This window comes from Sciurus vulgaris (assembly GCF_902686455.1).
Source record: "Sciurus vulgaris genome assembly, chromosome: 3".
NCBI classification, from domain to species: domain Eukaryota; kingdom Metazoa; phylum Chordata; class Mammalia; order Rodentia; family Sciuridae; genus Sciurus; species Sciurus vulgaris.
In genome coordinates this window covers 34,258,656-34,279,734 of record NC_136463.1, presented here as the reverse complement: position 1 = coordinate 34,279,734, position 21,079 = coordinate 34,258,656, and the positions used below count along the sequence as shown (strand labels likewise).

General features: G+C 42.6%; 1 protein-coding gene across 1 annotated transcript; it reads left to right on the top strand.

The window, feature by feature from the left end:
• Positions 1 to 5,362: 5,362 nt before the first annotated feature.
• MKS1 (MKS transition zone complex subunit 1) lies at positions 5,363 to 20,904 on the top strand. The gene is given in 19 exon segments (XM_079134767.1): positions 5,363 to 5,485; positions 5,880 to 5,989; positions 7,239 to 7,309; positions 7,713 to 7,868; positions 9,008 to 9,105; positions 9,291 to 9,419; positions 9,670 to 9,774; positions 10,415 to 10,523; positions 11,273 to 11,329; positions 12,756 to 12,798; positions 13,061 to 13,126; positions 17,140 to 17,210; positions 17,534 to 17,603; positions 17,700 to 17,807; positions 18,509 to 18,642; positions 19,873 to 19,955; positions 20,040 to 20,137; positions 20,230 to 20,312; positions 20,314 to 20,904. Coding segments are annotated over 19 exon segments (1,695 nt in total). The 5' UTR covers positions 5,363 to 5,405; the 3' UTR covers positions 20,338 to 20,904.
• Positions 20,905 to 21,079: the final 175 nt, after the last annotated feature.

Below are 21,079 nucleotides of genomic sequence, written 5' to 3'. Positions count from 1 at the left end.
ACGTATATTTGAGTAAATACTTTAGGAGGCATGTTAGATCACATGGTCAATCTCATTAAGGATCCTTGTATATGAGGAATTGCTTGTTTCTTGCCGTTTTCCAGATTCTTTTATCATTTGCCATTTCAATTACAATGTGCCTCAGTATGTATTCTTTGAGTTTACCCTACTTATGATTTGTTGAACTTTTGCCTACATAGATAAATGTTTTTGATCAAATTGGAGGAATTTTCAGCCATTATCTTTCTTACTGTTTCTTACAATATTCTTTCTTCTCCTTTCTTTCTTGAATTTTCATTATTCATTTGTTAGTATGCTTGATTGTGTCCTTGTAAGTCTCTGTTCATTTTTATTCAGTCTTTTTTTCTCTGTTCCTCAGAATAGATTATCTCAATTGACTGATCTTCAAGTGTGCTGATTCTGTCTTCTGCCAGTGCTAATCATTAGGACTTGTTTCATATTCCAGAAGTGGTCTAGTTCAGTCATTGCCCTACGTGCACTTGAAAAGGCTGTGTATTCTGTTGTTGGGCTGTGTGTTCTACAAATGTCAATTAATTCAAATTGGTTGATGATGTTGTCCAAGTTTTCTATACACTTACTGATTTTCTGTCTACATGTTTTCATTAACTGAGAGAAAAGTATTGATATATACAACAATAACTGTGGATTTGTCTACTGTTCCTTTTATGTCCATCAATTTTTGCTTCATGTATTTTGAAGTTCTGTTATTAAGTGTATAAACATTCAAGTTTTTTTTTTTTTTTTTTTTTTTGCTGTGCTGGGGATCAAACTCAGGGCCTTGTGCTTGCAAGGCAAGCACCTTACCAACTGAGCTATCTCCCCAGCCCTCAAGTTTCTTATGTCCTCTTGATGACTTGATGCTTTTATTATTAAAAAATATACCCCTTTAGCCCTGCAACACTCCTCGTTCTGAATTTTTTTTTGTCTGCTATTAATATTGTCTTTTGATTAGTATTTGTATGCTATATCTTTTCCCATCTTTTAATTTTCAAGCAATCTGTTTCTTCATATTTAAAGTGGGGTTCTTTATGCTGGTAGACAGCATATGGTTAAGTCTTACTTTTTCATCCAATCTGATAATCTCTGCTTTATAATTGGAATGTTTATAATTCATAGCCCCTTTTTCCATCTTCAGAGTAGGATATATAGAGAAAAAAGCATGAATCAGATCTATTATTCCTCATAAGACTGTTTCATTTAAAAACATCGGTTCCTAAGGCCAAGGTGAGTACCAGGGATCATGATTAGGTAAAAGTATGGATGTTCTGGGACCCAATAGAGTCTTATCTTCTCTCATAGATTCTTGTAATCAACATAGCCCAGGTGTTACCAGGCAGTATAAGATCCTGCCCACCTGGGGAGAAAAAAAGTCTAGGCCAGAATGTTCACTGCTTCAGAAATTAAAAAAAAAAAAAAAAAAAAAAAAATTCAAATTGAAAAGAAAATAGATTTTATTCAGTTTTGAAGGAAGATAGAAGAAATTTAATTGTTTCAAAGTTTCAACTCTGAAATCCCTGAAATTAAATTAGCAGAACTTTTAAAGAAGAGACAAGGAAGTGACCAAGTACAGGAATCACACGTGCAGATTTAGTTATTAAATGTTAATACAGGTGTTTTAGACAGGCCTGAGTGGGTGATCCTTTTTCCATCTTCTTTGGTGCCTGTCGGGTGTAGGGGTTGCAGCCTTTTAGCTTCCTTCTCTCAGCAGGAGAAATGTGTTCCCAGTTTGAGGAGTGTTGGCTAATTTAGTCTGCTTCACAGGTATCAAGTAGGGAGGGAGAAGAGAGGCCACCCTGGTGGGTTGTTTTGACATTGCTCAGATGGGCCCAATTTAGGAAAGAAAAATTGGGGCAGGGGCTGGGTACAAAGATAAGGAGGCAGCACAGTTCAAAAGATTCATACGTTTGAGTCAAACCATCTTTAAAAAAAATTTTTTTAAAACAGCTTATTGAGGTGTAATTGACATAACCCAAAGTGCACATGGTTAAAGTATGTGTAGATAGTACGGATAGGTTTTAACATATGTATACATTGGTGAAAACAGCACACAGGCAAGACAATGAACAAATTCATCATCATAGTTTCCCTGTTTTCCTTTGGACTTTCTCTCTACTGACTCCCAGCCTCCATCCCCTTCCTGACCACAGGCAACCACACTGGTCTGCTTTTTGTCTCTCTAGATTAGCTTATGTTTTCTAGGGTTTCATATCAATAAAATCATATAACATGTTCTTTTTTTGTATTTTTTCTTTCAGCATAATTATTTGAAGATTCATTCTTGTTGTGTTTCATTAGAGTTAGAAAGAACTTGACCCAAGCAACGCCATTTCGAAACATAGCCTCCATCTTAAAACAAGAGCCACCTCGTGGTCAACTGTCACTCGGTCTGACCTAAACCCCAGACAATACTGCATCAATATACAAAGAAAGGAAATTGTTATTTGGGACTGGAATCCTGAAAACGGTTGGTTGGATATGGAACAGTGACCACCTCAAAGAATGGAGGTGACAACCACAGGGACCCTTGTCTGACAACCCCCTAGCAACGGCCTAACCAGAAAAATTCCCCCACTCCCTCACTCCACTATAACTTCCCCAGGTTGTAAGCAGGAGATGGGTCTTAGTTTCCACTAGGCCTCCATCTGCAGGTTTGTCCCAAATAAACCTGTGTTACTGTTGAGCTCCTCTCCTATTTCTTTCACTTGGTTCTTTTCTTAGAATTAGCCCATTCCTCTTACTGCTCAGGAGCACTCTATACCTTTCTTAAAGAAAAATTTTGTATTTGTAGATGGACAGAATGCCTTTATTTCATTTGTTTATTTTTACGTGATGCCAAGGATTGAACCTAGTTCCTCAACATATGCTAGGCAAGTGCTCTACCACTGAGCTACAATCCCAGCCCCTCAGGAGTACTCTATTATCAGAACATCTGGAATGTTCAGTCCAGGCTCTATTCTTCCTAGTCATTTGAGCATAGGCAATTCTATAAATGTCTTGGTTTACAAATATGTTGTGCAGGTCTGTTTTTTGTCACTGTGCTCAAAATACCCAATAAGAACAACTTAGAGGAGGAGAAGTTTATTTGGAGCTTATCATTTTAGAGGGTTCAGTCCATGTTGGGCCAATTCCATTGCTCTGGACCCAAGAGGCAGAACATCTTGGTGAAAGGGCATAGTGGACGAAAGCTATTCGGCTCATGGCAGCTGGAAAGCAGAGAGCAGGAGGAGCTACAAACAAAATATATAATCCCTAAAGCATGCCCCCGTGACCTACATCCTCCAGTCATGCCTCACCTGCCTTACAGGTATGACCCAGGACAGAAGTCCTTTCAAATTATTAATCTATCGAATGGAGTAAGCCACGGCTTAGGTTACAACTCTTATAAGCTAATCATTTCACATCTGAACATGGTTGCATTAATACAGGAGTTTTTGAGAGATACCTCATATCAAAACCATAACAAATGTGAAATGAAATAATAATATGTAGCCTTCAGGATGGTTTATTCAAGTGTTTCTTAAACTAAAATTTTTCTTCAAATAATGTGTTATTTTAGAATACAACAAATGTCAACTCTGAACCATCCTAGTTGGGAAGAGGGGTAGAAGGGCTACCTGTGATGTCACAAGAAAGTTTGACCTTTATGCTGTGTAATCTAAAACTATGCCTTTCAATGAGAAGTTAGAAATGAGTTTAGTAGTAGATAATCAGGCCATTCTTTTTTTTTTTTTTTTTTTTTAGATCAGGCCATTCTTGATATCAGGATATAACTTCTTTCCAAAATCTGATAAAAACTATGAACTTTTTCCAGAAAATGCCCCATACAGAATTCTAGAGAAGACTCTTGGATCCCCCTCATAGACCTCAGTTTTAAGAATTCCAATTTATAGAAGTCAGTAAGCAAAGAGAAAGCATAAAAATCCTGGACTATCTGTATAAAATAATGCTAACTATCATTACTTATACAAATGGCTTATTATTTTCATGCTATATGTGTAGTAACTACTTTGTATATAACTATGTCAGATTGACTTTGGTATAAGTTTCATCTGGTTATAAAATTAAACCATTGACACAAGCTCCACCATTATCATTTGTTGTTCCTGTGACACAGGAACAGTCTATTTAGAACACTAGAAGGAAAAATTAGAGTGACCATTTTTTAAGGAGTTAGTATTCTGTCTCCATGGTTTCATCTGTTGAAATAATTATTTCTCAGTTGGAAATTGTGTGTTCTTATGGAATAACTAGTGAGAAGCTGTGCAAATGGAAAACGTTGAGCTTCCAAAGACAGACAAACCTGGGCAGGAATCCCAGCGCTTTGGTCACTTAGAGTACACCTTAGCCAGCCTTTAACCCTTGACCTTCACCATTTGCTAAACGGGAATAAAACTATCTATGTGAGGGGTTTCTATTGAGGATTAGGAACAATGCAAAGTGCTCAAGCAGTATTAATGTTCTATACAAATATTGTTAATTATTGTGAATTCTTGGTTTTACATTAGTTACTAAGGCACCCAGGGCTTCTAATGCCATATAATCAAACTGGCATGAGATTTCTGAATTTAGGGGACAATTACTTAGTCTGTTGGGGGAGGAACAGATGTCAAAGGCTTATAGTTGTTGACATCCCCGCAGTGCCATGGAGCCAGACTTATGTTGTATTCTTCCTTTGATTGATAGATCAGTGAAGCATGACCTCTGAATATCACTTCGTTGGCGTTTCAGGGAGCCAGTGTAGTATCTAAATTGGCTAAATAGCCTAGAACAAATACACCCAGAAGAACCAGTTCAAAAAAAACATCTTTTCCTTCTTTACTGCTGGTTTCCTTATTTTTACTGTTTACTTCCTGACTTCCTCATTTTCTCCCCTTCTCTGGTTTCGCGAATACCAACACAACGATTAATAAAGCAGACACACTATTTTTTCTTCCAAAATATATTTTCATGTCTGCGTAAGTGACTTAAACTTCCTTAAGAATGGGTGCATTCTTTCAGTCACGTCCACCGATTTACAGGCCTGGTTTTTTATGCATTCAGTGGAAGGCAGTGTGGTGTAAGTGTGGGAAAAGAGGAGGGTGAGGACCTCTTGAGTCTGGTCCCCATCACCACTTCCTCATCTATATGAAGTGAGTTAGTGGTTGTGCCTATGTCCTCGTTTGAACAGCGCATCGGGTCCCGTCTTGGGTCGCAGAACCCGGGGCATAAGCGCTCTAGAACGTGGCGGAACGCTCCGCCTGGGCTTCGGCCGCCAGGGGCAGTGCAGCGACGGGAACAGCGGATTGCGCGCGCAGCTCCTCCACCTCCCAGACCCAGCGTCTCCGTTGCTAGGAGAATTGGACACCGCGCGCTTTCCGGCACAGTTGCGGCGTATTGCGGCTGTCATGGCGGAGACCGTCTGGAGTACCGACACCGGGGAGGCTGTATATCGCTCCCGGGACCCTGTGCGCAACTTGCGCCTCCGGTAGTTACACTGCCCTAGCCCCGGGGTTCCATGCTTCTATGCCTTCAGAGAATTCGAGCCTAAACTTTTCGGTGTTCTGAGGCCCACTTCTGCCTACCATCCTAACCAGTTGCTTTCCGATTTCTGCAAATCTCGCACTACCCCGACCCTTCTCCACTCACAAGTGGGTGCGAGAACAGCTTCCAGACGCACCCAAGTCCTTTCGAGTCCTTGTCGTCCCCAAGCATACCTCTCACTCTAACTTCCCCATAGTGCCCCGTGCCCCACCCTCTGAGTTGTCTGCGACCAGCACGCCTTTGCAACTCTTTGTTTCCTAATCCTTGATGTGTTCATCTTCTGGTTGCATGTCTTGTAATGCATATTTTGGGTTTTGTTTTGTTTTGTTCCTTGACAGAGTTCATCTGCAAAGAATTACATCAAGTAACTTCCTTCATTACCAACCTGCTACCCAGTCTGGGAAGGATCTCATAGACTTAGGCACTTTTAAGCCTCATCCAACTGCCAGTGGGTGTTATTGTGGTGATGCCTCCTTTGCGGGGTCTGTGAAAGTGTCTGGGGCAGTAGAGATACCTCTTAAAACAAATCCAGATCTGTGGTCTCAAGAGAAACCTGGTACCTTCTTCCATAGGAGGAATGGAAGGTGTAAAGAGATTGAATTCCTTGCCCAGTGTCACGTAGCTGGCAAATGTTGGATCCAGGATTTGAACTCCAACTACATTGTATTGTGTATGAAAATTGAATAAGATACCATTCCTCCTATCAAGATATACTATACTTTTGGTATACTGTAAATTTCCCTGACACCTGAATACCATTGTGACTTTTTTTTTTTTTTTTTTTGTCTAAAAGAAACTGCTTCAAACTCTTAAATATACACATAAGCACTTTAAAAAAGCAATTTAAAAAATTGAAGACTACTTGAAAATGCATTTGAATGACCAACTCCTTTTAGCTTTAGCATTTTTAGATTCCCTGTCCTTCATTATTTAAATAAATGAGAGTTGGTTATGAAAACATGTCAAATATTGTCAACATTATAGAAGTGATTTTATTAACATACAGGAACAAAAATTTGAAGTATTCTTAGTAGATATGTTTCTTTGTGACTTCAGTTTGAAGTGTTCTTTTAATTTTCCTCATCCAGGAAACCAAAGGAGTGAGAGAGGGCAGAATGCTTACATTAGATCACTAGCCTTTGTTGTTTCTATTTAGAAATGTTCCTGGGCAAGAGTATAAACTGGTGTGTTGCGAAGCGTGTATCTCTGAAAAAGGCAAACTCATCCAGGAGTGTATTAGATTTGATTCTCTAAAAAAAATAATTTGCTTGCCTTCTCTGTCCTCTCCTGATGCTTGTCTCTTAAATTACAGTGTGATTCTAGAAATGAGTTCAGGAGAAGTGCTAAGGTTCTTATCTAGCAAATGCAGACAGTTAGGATTAAGGAAGGACTGGCTTTTCAGCATATATCTAAATTTCAGTTCCTGACACTAAATTAGATAAAGTATTTCCTACAAGGCAAGACTACCTTTTATTCAGATTAGAGTGATTAAGGCTTCAGATTCTAATCTTGGTTTCTATTCATACTAATTGGAGTCTATCCAGTTTCTTTAGTTTTTGTCTAGATTGAGTGCTTAACAAATCACTGAACTCCAATTGGTTTTGTAGCAAATACAAGAGTATGTACTTTGGTTATAAAAAACTACAGAGCAAGCAGTGCTTCTTTGGCTCACACATTTGACTCTGTTGTCTTTGGAGGTGGACACCGTCCCGATGAAGATGAAGAAGAAGAAGTCGTGATTGGGTGGCAGGAGAAGCTCTTCAGCCAGGTGAGCCAGGGTCACTCATCTGCTCATTCTACATCTACCTGGCTGGTGATACATGTTGCCATCTTGTTTCTAGAAAAACTGTAATGGTTTGTACTTTCCCCTGTTGTGTTTATGGGGGCAACATAATATACTGACTGCCACTACTCAGTTTATGATCCTTGATAGGCACTTATTACCTCTGGGTTGTATGCTGTATTTAACAGCAGAGTTGGATTAGACAATCACTACAGCTCCTTCTAGCTCTAACATTCTTGTATCCCCTGCCCTCCATTATTTAAATGAATAAGAGTTGGTTATAGTGTGTCAAACAGTATCATCTCTGTAGCAGTGATTTGATTAAATAATTAAAGGAACAAAAATTTCAAGTATTCTCAGCAGATCTGTTTCCTTATGGTGACCTCAGTTTGAAGTGGACCTGTACCAAAATGAAGCAGCCTGTCAGAGTCCTTTGGATTATCAATACCGCCAAGAGATCCTGAAGCTGGAGAATTCTGGTGGCAGGAAGAATCAACGAATTTTTACCTACACTGACTCTGACAGATACACCAACTTGGAGGAGGTATTTTTTTTTCCAGGTGTCATAACTTCCTTCTTCTTTGCCTTCCCTAGTTTTGTGGCCTTACCAGTTCTGTGTATTAAACAGAAGTCTGGTAGGGGAAAGTCCAGTAACCTGTCTAGCAGCTTCTGTGAGCTGCTGGCAGTCAGGCTGAACTGGAGTGGGCACAGACTGCAAGTGATGTGGCTGCTGTTCCCCTCTCTACCTGCTGCAGGGCCTGGGGAGTCTGGCAGTGTGCAATCTGATAAAACAAGTGGGTGCGGTCTAGAACAGTCTAGATGAAATCAGCTCAGATTCTGAGGGTATGCAATATGAATACTGAGGGAATTCAATACGCCATAGGGAATGGCTTGTCATCAGTTTGCCTGTTCTAGCATACTCTGTAGACCTATTTTACATTTTCTTCATTGTATATGTTCTGTTCTGTCTTGAGCCTATATTTTCTGATTTTTTTTTTTTTTTTTTTTTGGTGTGTGTCTGTGACCCTTTAGATCTCTGTAAGGAGCAGGTGTTAAATGAATGTTTTTTGGAATATTGGCATGCTTTTTTTCAGGAGGCCCATGGGTTGGAAGCATGTAAATTTGGGTTGTCTGTTTTGGAAAATCAAATAAAAATATGGTTGGGAATTAGTTACCCATGAGAGGATTTTCCACAAAATATTCGTATTCCATTTGACATTTTCCCAGTCACCTAGTTAACTTCAATATATACCATGCAAACGCATCCAACTTTATTGGTATGTACTCAGAGAATGCAGACCAATTAAAAAAAATTTTTTTTGTGTGGTTGTAGATGGACAGCATGCCTTTATTTTATTTGTTTATTTTTATGTGGTGCCGAGGATCAAACACAGTGTCTCACACATGTGAGGCAAGCACTCTGTGCCACTGAGCCATAGTCCCAGACCAATTTTAATATTAGCAGAAATAAACTCATTTCTAGAATTTGAGGGCAAATCATGACATGTCTTCTTTGGGTTGTCCCTGCCTCTGCTCCCCTTCGTCAGTGTGCATGACCACGGTGGCCGTGCCTGTTAGGTTCAGGTCCTGGAGGAGGTTTCAGAAGGAAGACTTCCCTTCAGGTGTTTGGCCCCTTGCGGCCCTGACCAAATGGCTTTCACAGGGCTGCTCTCTTTTTCCCAGCACTGTCAGAAAATGACCACTGCGGCCAGCGAGGTGCCATCATTTTTGGTTGAGCGAATGGCAAATGTCAGGCGGCGACGTCAGGACAGGCGAGGGATGTGAGTTCAGGGTGGGCGCTGGTTATGGGGCTCTTTGTGGTCCTCCTAGGCCAGTGTTCTCAATATTTCCATCCACTTGAGCTTCCCATTCTACTATGGACCTCCACTGGGTGTGCTCCCCTATGTTCCCCTTCAGGCTTTTCAGGGGGTGCCAGGGAAATGACCCTTCCTGTGGTCCCTCCCAGGGAAGGTGGCATCCTCAAGTCACGCATCGTCACCTGGGAACCCTCAGAAGAGTTTGTCAGGAACAACCATGTCATTAACACCCCTCTTCAGACAATGTACATCATGGCAGATCTGGGACCCTATGGAAAGTAAGTGAAGCTTCTCACTGCCTGCTCAGGTCCTTGCCCTCTTCTCCTATCACCGACCATCACTTCCTGTAACAGTCGTCTGGGGTGCATGGGAGGGAGGATCTTTTTTCATGTTTGTGTACTCAGAAGAAAGTCTTTACCATGCTACTTCTCATTATATCCTCTGTCCTCTCCCCTGATTTCTTCTTCCTCTTTCCCTGGAGGTGGCCCTGGTGATCCTGAACCTTGATGTTGATTTCCTGGTTTCTAGGCTTGGCTATAAGACCTATGAACATGTCCTCTGTACCCTGAAAGTGGACAGCAATGGTGTGATCACAGTAAAACCTGACTTCACTGGCCTCAAGGGACCCTACAGGTGAGGGAAGGGAGAAAGGGGTTGTGAAGTCTGGCATCCCTTCCCTGGCTTCCCTTCTTGTCTCTAGTTGAGGAGATTCCCAGAAAGACCTACATATGTTCCAACTTTCAAATTCTCAAACAATGGTTCATATTTTATTGTGGGTAATAAGCCATTAGGAAACTGTCAGAAAATGTGCAACTAGTTTGAAAGGGATCTTTTCATTAGAATAGTTACCTGAAAATGATTCTCCCACTGCTGAATATAAACTGAATGACCAGACCATGGAGAAGTAAACTCAATCAGTTTGGGCTGACTTTGCTCATCTCTATCCGATGTAACAGAACGGTAAGTTATAAATTACCTGGGCCAACGTGTACGTTTTTTAGATGAGAGAACTGGGTGCCAACAACGTTGTGCTTTAGGATTTCACAGTGACTTTGAGATGGAAATAGGCTTGGAACCTGTACTCTCTAGTCTGGTGTGATGTCCTTTCTGCTCTGCCACTTGGTATGCCTCTCTGGTCATCACTAAGACCACTTTCATCATCATGAACTCCAAGTGAGGTGTGTGACCCATGTTAGCTCATCCCTGGGCTGGATCTGGAGGGTGCCCCATCTCCGTCATCAGAGGTGGTCCTTTTGTGGCTTTGATCTTACAGAATCGAGACAGATGGGGAGAAGCAGGAGCTATGGAAGTATACGATCCACAACGTGTCCTCCCTTGCGCAGCCAGAGGAGGAAGAGCGGGAACGGCGTGTGTTCAAGGACGTAAGAGCTAGTTCATTCCAAGCGCCTGTGTCTGGGAGCTGAGGCTGCATCTGAGGAGGATGTCAGCAGTTGTTTGGGAAGAGCCTTTCCTTCCCAGCCCTCTTCTGACCTGGGAAGCATAGCTGACTTATCAGACAGAGCTTTTGCTCTTATCATAACATAGTAAGAATAATAGTGGCCATTTATTTGAGCATTTATCATGCTCTGTGCCAGGCACTTCACATGCATTTCAATTAGGACTTACCACAATCCTTTGAGGTGAACACTTCAAAAAATTTATTATTATTTGTTCTAATTAGTTATACATGACAGCAGAATACATTTCAATTCATTGTACATGAATGGAGCACAACTATTCATCTCTCTGGTTGTACATGATGTAGAGTCACACCATTTGTGTGATCATACAAGTACCTAGGGTAATGATGTCAATCTCATTCCACCATCTTTCCCACCCCTTTGCCCCCTTCCCTCCCCTCACTTTTATTAGTACATTTTAGAAACAGGGAAGCTGAGGTTGAGGAGCTCAGTAGACTTAGAGCTTGCAGGCGTGAGAGCCAGGATTCAGCCTCAGACCAGCTGACCCCAGAGCCTCTGTGTTTCACTTTAAAGTGTCAGTGGCTGGGATGCTTGGCCCTGTGGCTCTTGCTGGCTGTGCATGTTATTGTTTTTTTTTTCCCTTCCATTCAGAAGGGAACCCGGGTTTGGCTTGGCTGCATCTTGAGGTGTGGTTTGGTTTGTTTCCTCAGCTTTATGGCCGACACAAGGAATATCTCAGCAGCCTCGTGGGCACAGACTTTGAGATGGTGGGTAGTGTGGCTTCCTGCATTTGTGAGGACTCTCTGACTGTGGATAAACAATAGTGACACTCTTGAAGCTCTCCAAAACATGCTCTGTATTGTAAAAGAAGGCTAAAGAGCAGCATAGAAGGTGTAGTCCTTACTGTGTGTTTGTAAACATATTGGTACAGAAGTGTTAATGCCTTTTTAATAAGGTCTGAAAGGGTACACATGTGCTAAGGGTGACTTTCTCTGAGATGGGATGAGATTGGGAGGTGGCAGATGGGTATTGGGTGGTGAGAAGATGATGTCAGGGGTTGTTACTTTATGTGTGTGTGTGTGTGTGTATGTGTGTATATGTGTGTACCAGGGATTAGACTCGGGCACTCAACCATTAAGCTACATCCCCAACTCTTTTTTGTATTTTATTTTAGAGACAGGGTCTCACTGAGTTGCTTAGTGCCTCACTTTTGCTGAGGCTGGCTTTGAACTCACAATCCTCCTGCCTCAGCCTCCCAAGCCGCTGGGATTATAGGCGTGCACCACAGCACCCCACTGTTACTTTTTAATTCTACAAATTTAGGTGGTTTTGGATTTTTATCAGTGGTAACACATTCATGTATTACTTTATAATTAATTTTAAAAATAAATATTAAGTTGAAAAATGTCTTCCTCACTCTTCATGTAATGTTTTTCCTAACTTCCTCATAAAGAGGAAAGGGGTGTCGAATATTTTGGCTCTTAAAAAACAAAAGCAAAGAGTTCAGATTGGTTATTCTGGGCTCCTGTTTTATGCCTTCCTCATCCAGGAGTTTCATTTCTAGATCTGGAAACAAGGAGAACTACCCACTGGTCTCTCCCCACCCCCATAAAAATTAACTTTTATTATTTTCATATTATGTAAGCAACAGATATTCTGGTTAATAAGTTAGATAAGACAGAGCTGAGTGTAGTGGTGCACGCCTGTAATCCCAGTGACTTGGGAGACTGAGGCAGGAGCATGGCAAGGTTGAGGCCAGCCTGGCCAACTTAGCAAGACCCTGCTTCAAAAAAAGGGGTGAGGAGGACTGGGGCTGTAGCTCAGTGGTTGAGCACCCTTGAGTACTGTTAAAGAAAATTTTGACAAGACAGATACACAACTAATTGAAAAAGAAAACTCAATTTCTTGACCTCAGTCCTCTAAAGGGTTTCCACTTCCCATTGCTGCTATTGCTCACCTTGGTAACTTCCCATGCTGCATTGCCCTCTCTGCCATTTAAATCACATGCCTTTTTCTCTTACGAGTTTTAGAAATGAAAGAAACTACTGTGGGGAAATATCAGAGAGAAAGTGCCGTCGTGCGGCCCAGGGTCTGACATCCAGTGTCAGGTCCTCTGCAGATTTGAGGGCAAGGCTGGAGAAGTGCTGATTCCGTTCATGTCTCCTGATCTTTTCCCTCTTTTCTCCACCGTAGACCGCCCCAGGTGCCCTGCGGCTCTTTGTAAATGGAGAGGTGGGTAAGTATCTTGTGCGACAGAGATCTCTTGATGCGTGGGCAAGAGTCCATTGGAGCTGTGAGTAATCTATGCCATCTGGGCTGTGCTACACCTGTAATGTCTGCAGTACTTGGGAAACTCAATGATGAGTCTTTCCTGGAAATACAGAGGGTTCCTGGCCCTCCAAAGGCTTCCTTCCAGAACTTCCAGGCCCTGAGGACTGTGTGGAGTGCTGAGCATGGTAGCCGAGTAAGCTGAAACAATTTCCTCTCTTCTCTCTTAGTTTCGGCTCAAGGCTATGAGTATGACAACCTCTACGTGCACTTCTTTGTGGAATTGCCAACTTCTAGTAAGTGATATTCTTATATTTCTCCTTCTATACCCAGTCTGACAGTTCTAGAGGTATTCAGTCAGGCTTCCTCCCCTCTCCTTTTTATTTTCAAGGTCTTAGGTTACTTCTACATTGCCAAATCCAGTGGTGACTTCTGTTTTCACCTTATTTAACCTCTCTGAAGCATTTGACACAACTCTCTTTTCTTTGGTAGTAAGGTTTGAACTCGGGGTGCTTTACAACTGAGCTACATCCCCAGGCCTTTTTATTTTGAAACAGTCTTACTAAGTTGTTGAGTATCTCACTAAGTTGCTGAGGCTGACCTCAAACTTGATATCCTCCTTCCTCTGCCTCCTAAGTTGCTAGGATCACAGGCATGCACCAGCCACAACTCTCTTTTCTTTGTGAAATACTTCTCTTGCTTCTGGCTTTCCATTTTTTTTTTTTTTTTTCCTTCTTATTTGGGTCCCTTATTTGACTGATTCCACCTCTTCTGTTGACCTTAAACTATGAGAGTGTTCAAGGCTGGGCCTACGCTTCTGCTTCTGTCTATATCTAATCTAGGTAATTATCTCCGTCCCATGGTTACATTCCATTTCTGTGTCTCAGACTCCCAGATTCCTGTCACTAACGTTAACCTCTCCCCTAACTCCAGGGTCATAGCCAGTGTCTCTTCCTCACTTTTTTTCTGTTTAATTTTTTCATACTTTATTCTTGTATCAGTAGGTTAAGAAAGTAAAATTTTCCTAGGTACTGATTTGTAGACACGGTTTATAAGTGGAATCAAAAAGTTCAGTTTCACAAATAGTAACATTCAGTGATCTCTTTAAATGCAATTTTAATTTTTACTTTAAGCTAAGATCAATAATTTAATGCAATAAGCACAAAACTTGTATATTCTGAACTACAAAACTGTTTTCTGTAGCTACATATGATTTTAGTCAACTACACATTTCCACGAGTATTTACAAATATGTTAGTAAAACACTACCCCAAATGCTTATCCTGCCATTAACTCATTAAACATTGCCATTCCTGCTACTGAAAGGAGATGATTAGGAAAATGAGTTTTAAAACTTAAAAAGTAATGTAAGTCCCAAAAGGTTTTAAATCAAAAAGGCCTTTCAACATGGAAGCATCAACATGAAACTCTAAGTTTCTAAAAAATAAAAAAATTAAAAAATCACTCTTTAGAAAAGAATATTAAAACAAATTATCTTTTAAGACATATAAACATTCTTAGAAAAACTCGTGGTTTCAAATATCATCTCCTTAGAAGAAACACAAACCAGTTCACTGTCTTTATTAACCTCTCAGACCAGTTATCTACAAACTTCAGAATATGTAAGGCATATGCCTTAGCTGTCACAGTCAACATGACATTTAGATTTCACATATTAAACAGCTATAGTATAGTTTATAATGGCACAAGTACACCTTATCATAAATACTACTTCATCCTTTAGGTAGTCAAAAGTCAGAAGGAACTGTATAATTTTCAAGGTACTTTAACTTCCGTGTAGTCATTAAAACCCAGTAAGTAATTCAAGTATGATCATGTAAAGGCAGGCAATTAAAGGCTCATGTATCAATCTGAAATCAAAGAATGAAAATAAAGGCTGAAAACTTTGTTTCTCCATATTTCATTTACATGCCTAGATCTTAGGACTTTACTGTAGAAAATACTCGGTTATTATATATGATTTCCACAGAAGATAATGAAATTTCATAAAGTACAAAAAGTATCAAGATCATACTTTGCTTCATCAAATGCTTTTCTAGCTTGTTTTAATTCTTCATTCATAGTAAGCAAGTCTTTAATCCTAGCAAACTTCCTTGGGTCTTTTTGAATCAAGAAGACGATATCTTCAACTTGTACTCGAGCTTGTCTTCCAATTGACATTGCCTTGTGAGTTATTTCAGTGAAGAACTCTATGACAAGGTCTTCAAGAATATCCACTGACTCAATGTAAAGGTTCTGGTCATCCCCAAACCCATACGTCATACATTGTAATTCTTTTTTTTTTTTTTTTTTTTTTTTTTGTGGTCTGCAAACTCCTTTTATTTTTGGTATTGGGAATTGAACCCAGAGGTGCTTTACCACTGAGCCACATCCCCAGCCCCTTTTTATATTTTATTTAGAGACAGGGTCTCACTAAGTTGCTGAGGCTGGCTTTGAACTCGTGGTCCTCCTGCCTCAGCCTCCCGAGCTGCTGGGATTCCCAGTGTGCTTCACCACACCTGGCAGTCTGCAGTTTTTTAAAAAAATTATTTGTATCGTAAATAAATGGGATACATCTTGTTTCTCTGTTTGTACATGAAGTAGAGGCATACCATTTGTGTAATCATACATTTACCTAGGCTAATAGTTTTTGATTCATTCTGTTAATTTTTTTCCTTCCCCCCCACCCCTCCCGCCCCTCTTTTCCCTCTATACAGTCCCTCCTTCCTCCATTCTTGCCCCCCTTCCACCCCCCATTATGTGTCATCATCTGCTTATCAGCAAGATCATTCGTCCTTTGGTATTTTGAGATTGGCTTATCTCACTTAGCATGATATTCTCCAATTTCATCCATTTGCCTGCAAATGCCATAATTTTATTAATTTTTATGACTGAGTAATATTCCATTGTATATATATACCACAGTTTCTTTATCCATTCATCAATTGAAGGGCAACATTGTAATTCTTTAGAAAAAAGTCTCTTTCTTTTACCCTGCCCACCTTCTGCACCTCCTCCAATTTCATTTTCCTCCTCAAACTTGCTACTCTTCCTTCATGTCTTGCCCCACGTACTAAAATGACAAATCCAAAGGAAAAGGCAAGCACAGAGAAGTCCCTGAATTCTCTTGGCTGAATTCACTAAGAAAAACAGACTCGATTCTCAACTCTGCCTCCACTTCTGAGCCTGAGGGGATGGAAAAACCAGAGGGTTGAGATGGAGGTGGTCACTTATGGTCAGGGCTTCTTCCTCATCTGCCATCCCACTCTCTTTCTCACTTTTGATCGACATGGCCATAAAGAACTCTCAATTCCCCCTCATCCCCCTCTACCCTCCTTGGTCTTCCCCATTCTAAAAAAATGTTAATATCATCATGTAGTTGCTGATGCTAAAAACCTAGGAGACATCCTCAACCGCTCATCTTTTCTAGCTGACCAAAGCCAGTTAGTCACCTCTGTCTTCAAAAGCTCCCAGATCTATCTGTCCTCTCTGGCATCCTATACCATATCACTGCCATCTCTTGCCTTGGCCAGTGCATCATTTCTGACTTATCTTCTTGCTTCCTATCTTGCTCCTTTGCAGTTCCTTTGCAACATACACCATAGCCATGTTGACACTTTTTTTTTTTTTTTTTTGGACAGAGGATTAAACTCAGGGATGTTCTACCACTGAGCCACAACCTCAGCTCACATTGAGCTTTTAAAAATGCAAACCAGTTGTGTCTCAAGTTGAGTGGAAGACCAGAACAGCTTCCTCATTCATTTAGTATAAAACCCAGTCCTCATACCCAGAAAGGGCTGGTTCCTGCTTATCTCTCCCTTATAACATTCCAGTTATTCTTCCTGTTCTTAAACATTGCCAACCTCATTCCACCTTAGGCCTTTTCAGGACCATTTCCTTTGTCTGAAACCCTTTGGACTATGTCTTTGCTTTTATGGTTCCTCTTAAGTTTAGGTCTCAGCCTGTCTCTTCTTAGGCCTTCTCTCCCCCTACTCTAAATAAACCTCCAAGTCACTCAGTCCCTTCTCCATGTGGTTTGTAGCATAGTTCTCCTCACCACCTGATAGTCTCTTGTGTCTGGCCTGCTTCCACCCACATGCACACTAGAGTGTTGCTTCATGAGAGATAGGGCTACTTTCTACCTGGTCAGCAGGAAAGTCCTGGGACACATTAGCACATAACAGGAACTCAGCAAATGGTAACGAATGATTGATTATGTGAGTGAGTGAGTGAGTAAAGCAACTCTCTTTTTCTCAAGGACTCACTCTCCTCCTGGGTGAGCTTACCGTACTTGGTCTTTGGCTTTCAGACTGGTCCAGTCCAGCATTGCAGCAGCTCTCAGGAGTCACACAGACCTGTGCCACCAAGTCCCTGGGAATGGTATGGAGGATGAAGGAGGGTGTCTGGAAGGGAAAAATAATTTGTTTCTGAGGTGGCGTTTGAAGCTATTTTAGGCTAATAACACTGAGAAGTCCCAAGCTAGGTATGTCACTTCTGTGTGGGCTGTGCAGGGGCTACCTGACCTCTTTTGGTCTTTTTAAAAATGGCAGAGGCTTGTATTTGACTGTCCCTTTGCCTCTTAGCCTCTTATTTCCCACTGGGGTGATAATTTTTCTTTTTCTTATGCAAAGATGACCTTGTCATTAGCCATAGGGAGAACATATTCCAAGCGAGACCTTGTACACCCTGTTACACTCTTTTAGGACAAGGTGGCTTACTTCTCCTACCCATTCACATTTGAAGCCCTCTTCCTCCATGAGGATGAATCTGCTGGTGAGTAGCTCAGCACTTGATCCTGGGCCTTGGTTCTCCAGGCCAGCTCTCTTGGTGAGAGCCTGTGACCTGGCAGCTTCCCTTGCTTGTTCCCAGATGCACTCCCGGAGTGGCCTGTGCTCTACTGTAAGGTCCTCTCACTGGACTTCTGGCAGCGGTATCGTGTGGAAGGCTACGGGGCTGTGGTGCTGCCTGCCACTCCAGGTAACCTCTTGTCCCTGCCCTTCAGGTGGCCCATATGCCCCAGGTGCTAGGAACAAGATTAACACTCCTGAAAGGTTTGAATGCTACTGGCGAGAAGTAGGAATAATTAGGAATTAGAAGCATTCAATTTGAAAGATTCCTTATTCCTTTGAGGAATTGCTCCCCCTTCCATTAGAGCCAGCTAAGTGAAATTAGAGCTAGCTTCCTGAGGCCGAGCAACGTGGTCTCTGTTCTGTGCTCTGTGCTCCTCTAGTTGGATTTACAGCCTTAAGGGAGAAGCTCGTAGTGAGTGGGTTCTTGGTATTTGTATAGCCAATGACTCAGCATTTGTTTTCAAATAAAAACCATGGTCTGTTAATGAGTGCCAGACATTGGTGCTAAATGCTTCTCATCGAATTCTCCCAACCACTGGGTAAGGTGTAGGTGTTGATGTTATTTCCATTATACTGAATGAGGAGAAAAAGTCTCAGGGGGCTTAAAAACAGGTCCTGGCCACACAGGTGATCACTGGTAGAGCTGAGATTTGAATTTGTCTGATTGGTTCTCAAGCACATGCTCTTAGCCACCATGATATCCTTCATCAAAGGTCAGATTGTCATTGACCTGGTGTTTTAACAGTATCAAGGCTGTGTCATTGCTGGGGAGTCATTGAGGGGCCACATGCCCTTCATGGACCTGACCCCATCCTCTTCCTTGCATAGGCTCACATACGCTGAGAGTCTCCACGTGGAGGCCTGTGGACGTTGGCCCTGTGGCTGAGCTGAGGAGATTCTTCATTGGTGGTTCTCTGGAGCTGGAGGATCTGTCTTATGTGCGGATACCAGGAACCTTCAAGGTGACTTGCCTCAGGGAGACTTTATGTTGGAAAGTTCTGTCCCTATTTCTGTTCTGTAGAAGGTGGGGTCTTGGTTAAGGTCCTTCTCTTAGGTGTTCACCACCTCAGTATTACTTAGACCCTTCCTTCCCACGGCTTAAACTGGAAATCATGGCCACATTTTGCAAGAGGTACAGATATCTACACTGCCATCCTAGCAGGTCTCTGAGAAATAGTGTATTTAGAGATTTCCCCCGGTCCCTGTCAGAAGAACTGGTCTCTTTCTCCTATTACTGAAGGACTTGGTAATCAGATGTGGTGAGGAGTCCGAGGAGACGTGTGCAACCTGCTTCTCCTCAGCAAGGTTGCAGAGTTCCCGGAGGAAGCACTGGGAGCATGGCGCTAGCCTTGCAGTGTGTGAATGGTGTGTGTGTGGTGTGTGTGTGTGTGGTGTGTGTGGTGTGTGTGTGTGGTGTGTGTGGTGTGTGTGTATGGTGTGTGTGTGTGGTGTGCGTGTGTGTATGTGGTGTGTGTGTGTGGTGTGTGTGTGGTGTGTGTGTGTGTGTGGTGTGTGTGTGTGGTTGTGTGGTGTGTGTGGTGTGTGTGTGGTGTGTGTGTGGTTTGTGTGTGGTGTGTGTGTGGTGTGTGTATGTGGTGTGTGTGTGGTGTGTGTGGTGTGTGTGTATGGTGTGTGTGTGGTGTGTGTGTGTATGTGGTGTGTGTATGTGGTGTGTGTGTGGTGTGTGTGGTGTGTGTGTGTGTGTGTGTGTGTGGTGTGTGTGGTGTGTGTGTGGTGTGTGTGTGTTGCATGTGTGTATGTTGTGTGTGTGTGGTTGTGTGGTGTGTGTGTGTGGTGTGTGTGGTGTGTGGTGTGTGTGTATGGTGTGTGTGTGTATGTGGTGTGTGGTGTGTGTGTGGTGTGTGTGTGGTGTGTGTGTTGTGTGTGCGTGGTGTGTGTGTTGTGTGTGTGGGGGGTGTGTGTGTGGTGTGTGTGTGTGTGTGGTGTGTGTGTGGTGTGTGTGTGGTGTGTGTGTGTGTGTGTGGTGTGTGTGTGGTGTGTGTGTGTGTGTGTGGTGTGTGTGTGGTGTGTGTGTGGTGTGTGTGTGTGTGTGGTGGGGATCTGAGTGATACTATGAGGTTCCCCAACAGCCACTCTCCCTGAGAATGGGAATAAGAATGGCAGTGAGGTCAGCAAGGCTCTCAGGGTCTAGAGTCTGCTGAAACTGATGGTGTCTCCCCTGTATGCCCCAGGGCGAGCGCCTGAGCCGCTTTGGACTCCGCACAGAGACCACAGGCAGTGTCACCTTCCGCTTGCACTGTCTGCAGCAGTCCAGGTGAGTGGCCTTGGACCTCTGCCTTGGGTGCCTCATTCCTGAAGGCTGGAGGGCAATGTGGCCATATAGTGGGCTTCCCTGCAGGGCTTTCATGGAGTCAAGCTCCCTCAGGAAAAGAATGCGGAGTGTGTTGGACCGTCTGGAAGGATTCAGCCAGCAGAGTTCCATTCACAATGTGTTAGGTAAGTTCTTCCCTCCCAGCTGCCACCCAGAGTCAGCAGGGTCATGTTCCTCCCTGAACCTGACTACATGGCAATGTCTCTTTTCCTTGCAGAGGCCTTCCATCGAGCCCGGCGCCGTATGCAGGAGGCCCGGGAAAGCCTCCCCCAGGACCTCGTGAGCCCCTCAGGAACCTTGGTCTCCTAGCTCACTGCTGCCCTAGCCCGGGACGTCTGAGGCTGGCATTCTCTTGACTCTGCATCTTTCTTGACAGAGACCACATTGGCCTGCCAACAACTGGAAGAGCTGGGAAATTCCCAGGCTGGCTCCACTGCCCAGTCTCTCAGCTGGGTCTTCTTCCTGCCATGTGGAAATTAAGAGACTCTGTGACCCTGTGTGACTACTTCTTTATATTTTAGCTACTATAAGTGGGCATCACAATAAGGCAAGCTTTTTGGTCAGAAACTGGTTTGGGTTGACCCCATAACCTGTCCTTGACACAGCCTCTATTATGGCTTGTCACATAGTCTCACTAGCAGAGGGGCTGCAGGGATCTCTGGTTTCACAGCCTTTAAAAATGAAGGCTTCTTTCTTCCCAGAAAGGAGGAGAGTGAGAGACCTCAAGTCCCTGGCCTGTGAGTTTCAGCCTGCTCTGTACACGGCAGCCTCATTCTACTGCTTGGCTTGCCGAGTTTAGGATATGACTTATTTCTGGAATAAATGAAGGCTGAAGGCAGTTCCCAATCCTTTCTGCTGGATGGGTGGTATCTATTATTATGGGTTTTTGCACATAAAAACTATTTATATTGACTGAAGTTCTGTGGGCTGTTTCTCTGCTCAGGTTGCTGGCCTGACTGCGATATTCTTAATGCCAGGGCCCTAATGCCTCGACCCTTCCCCTTTTCCCTTTTTTCCTGCTCCAGAGTGTTTCTTTCAGCTCTCTTCAGCTCCCAGGAGTGACTTCA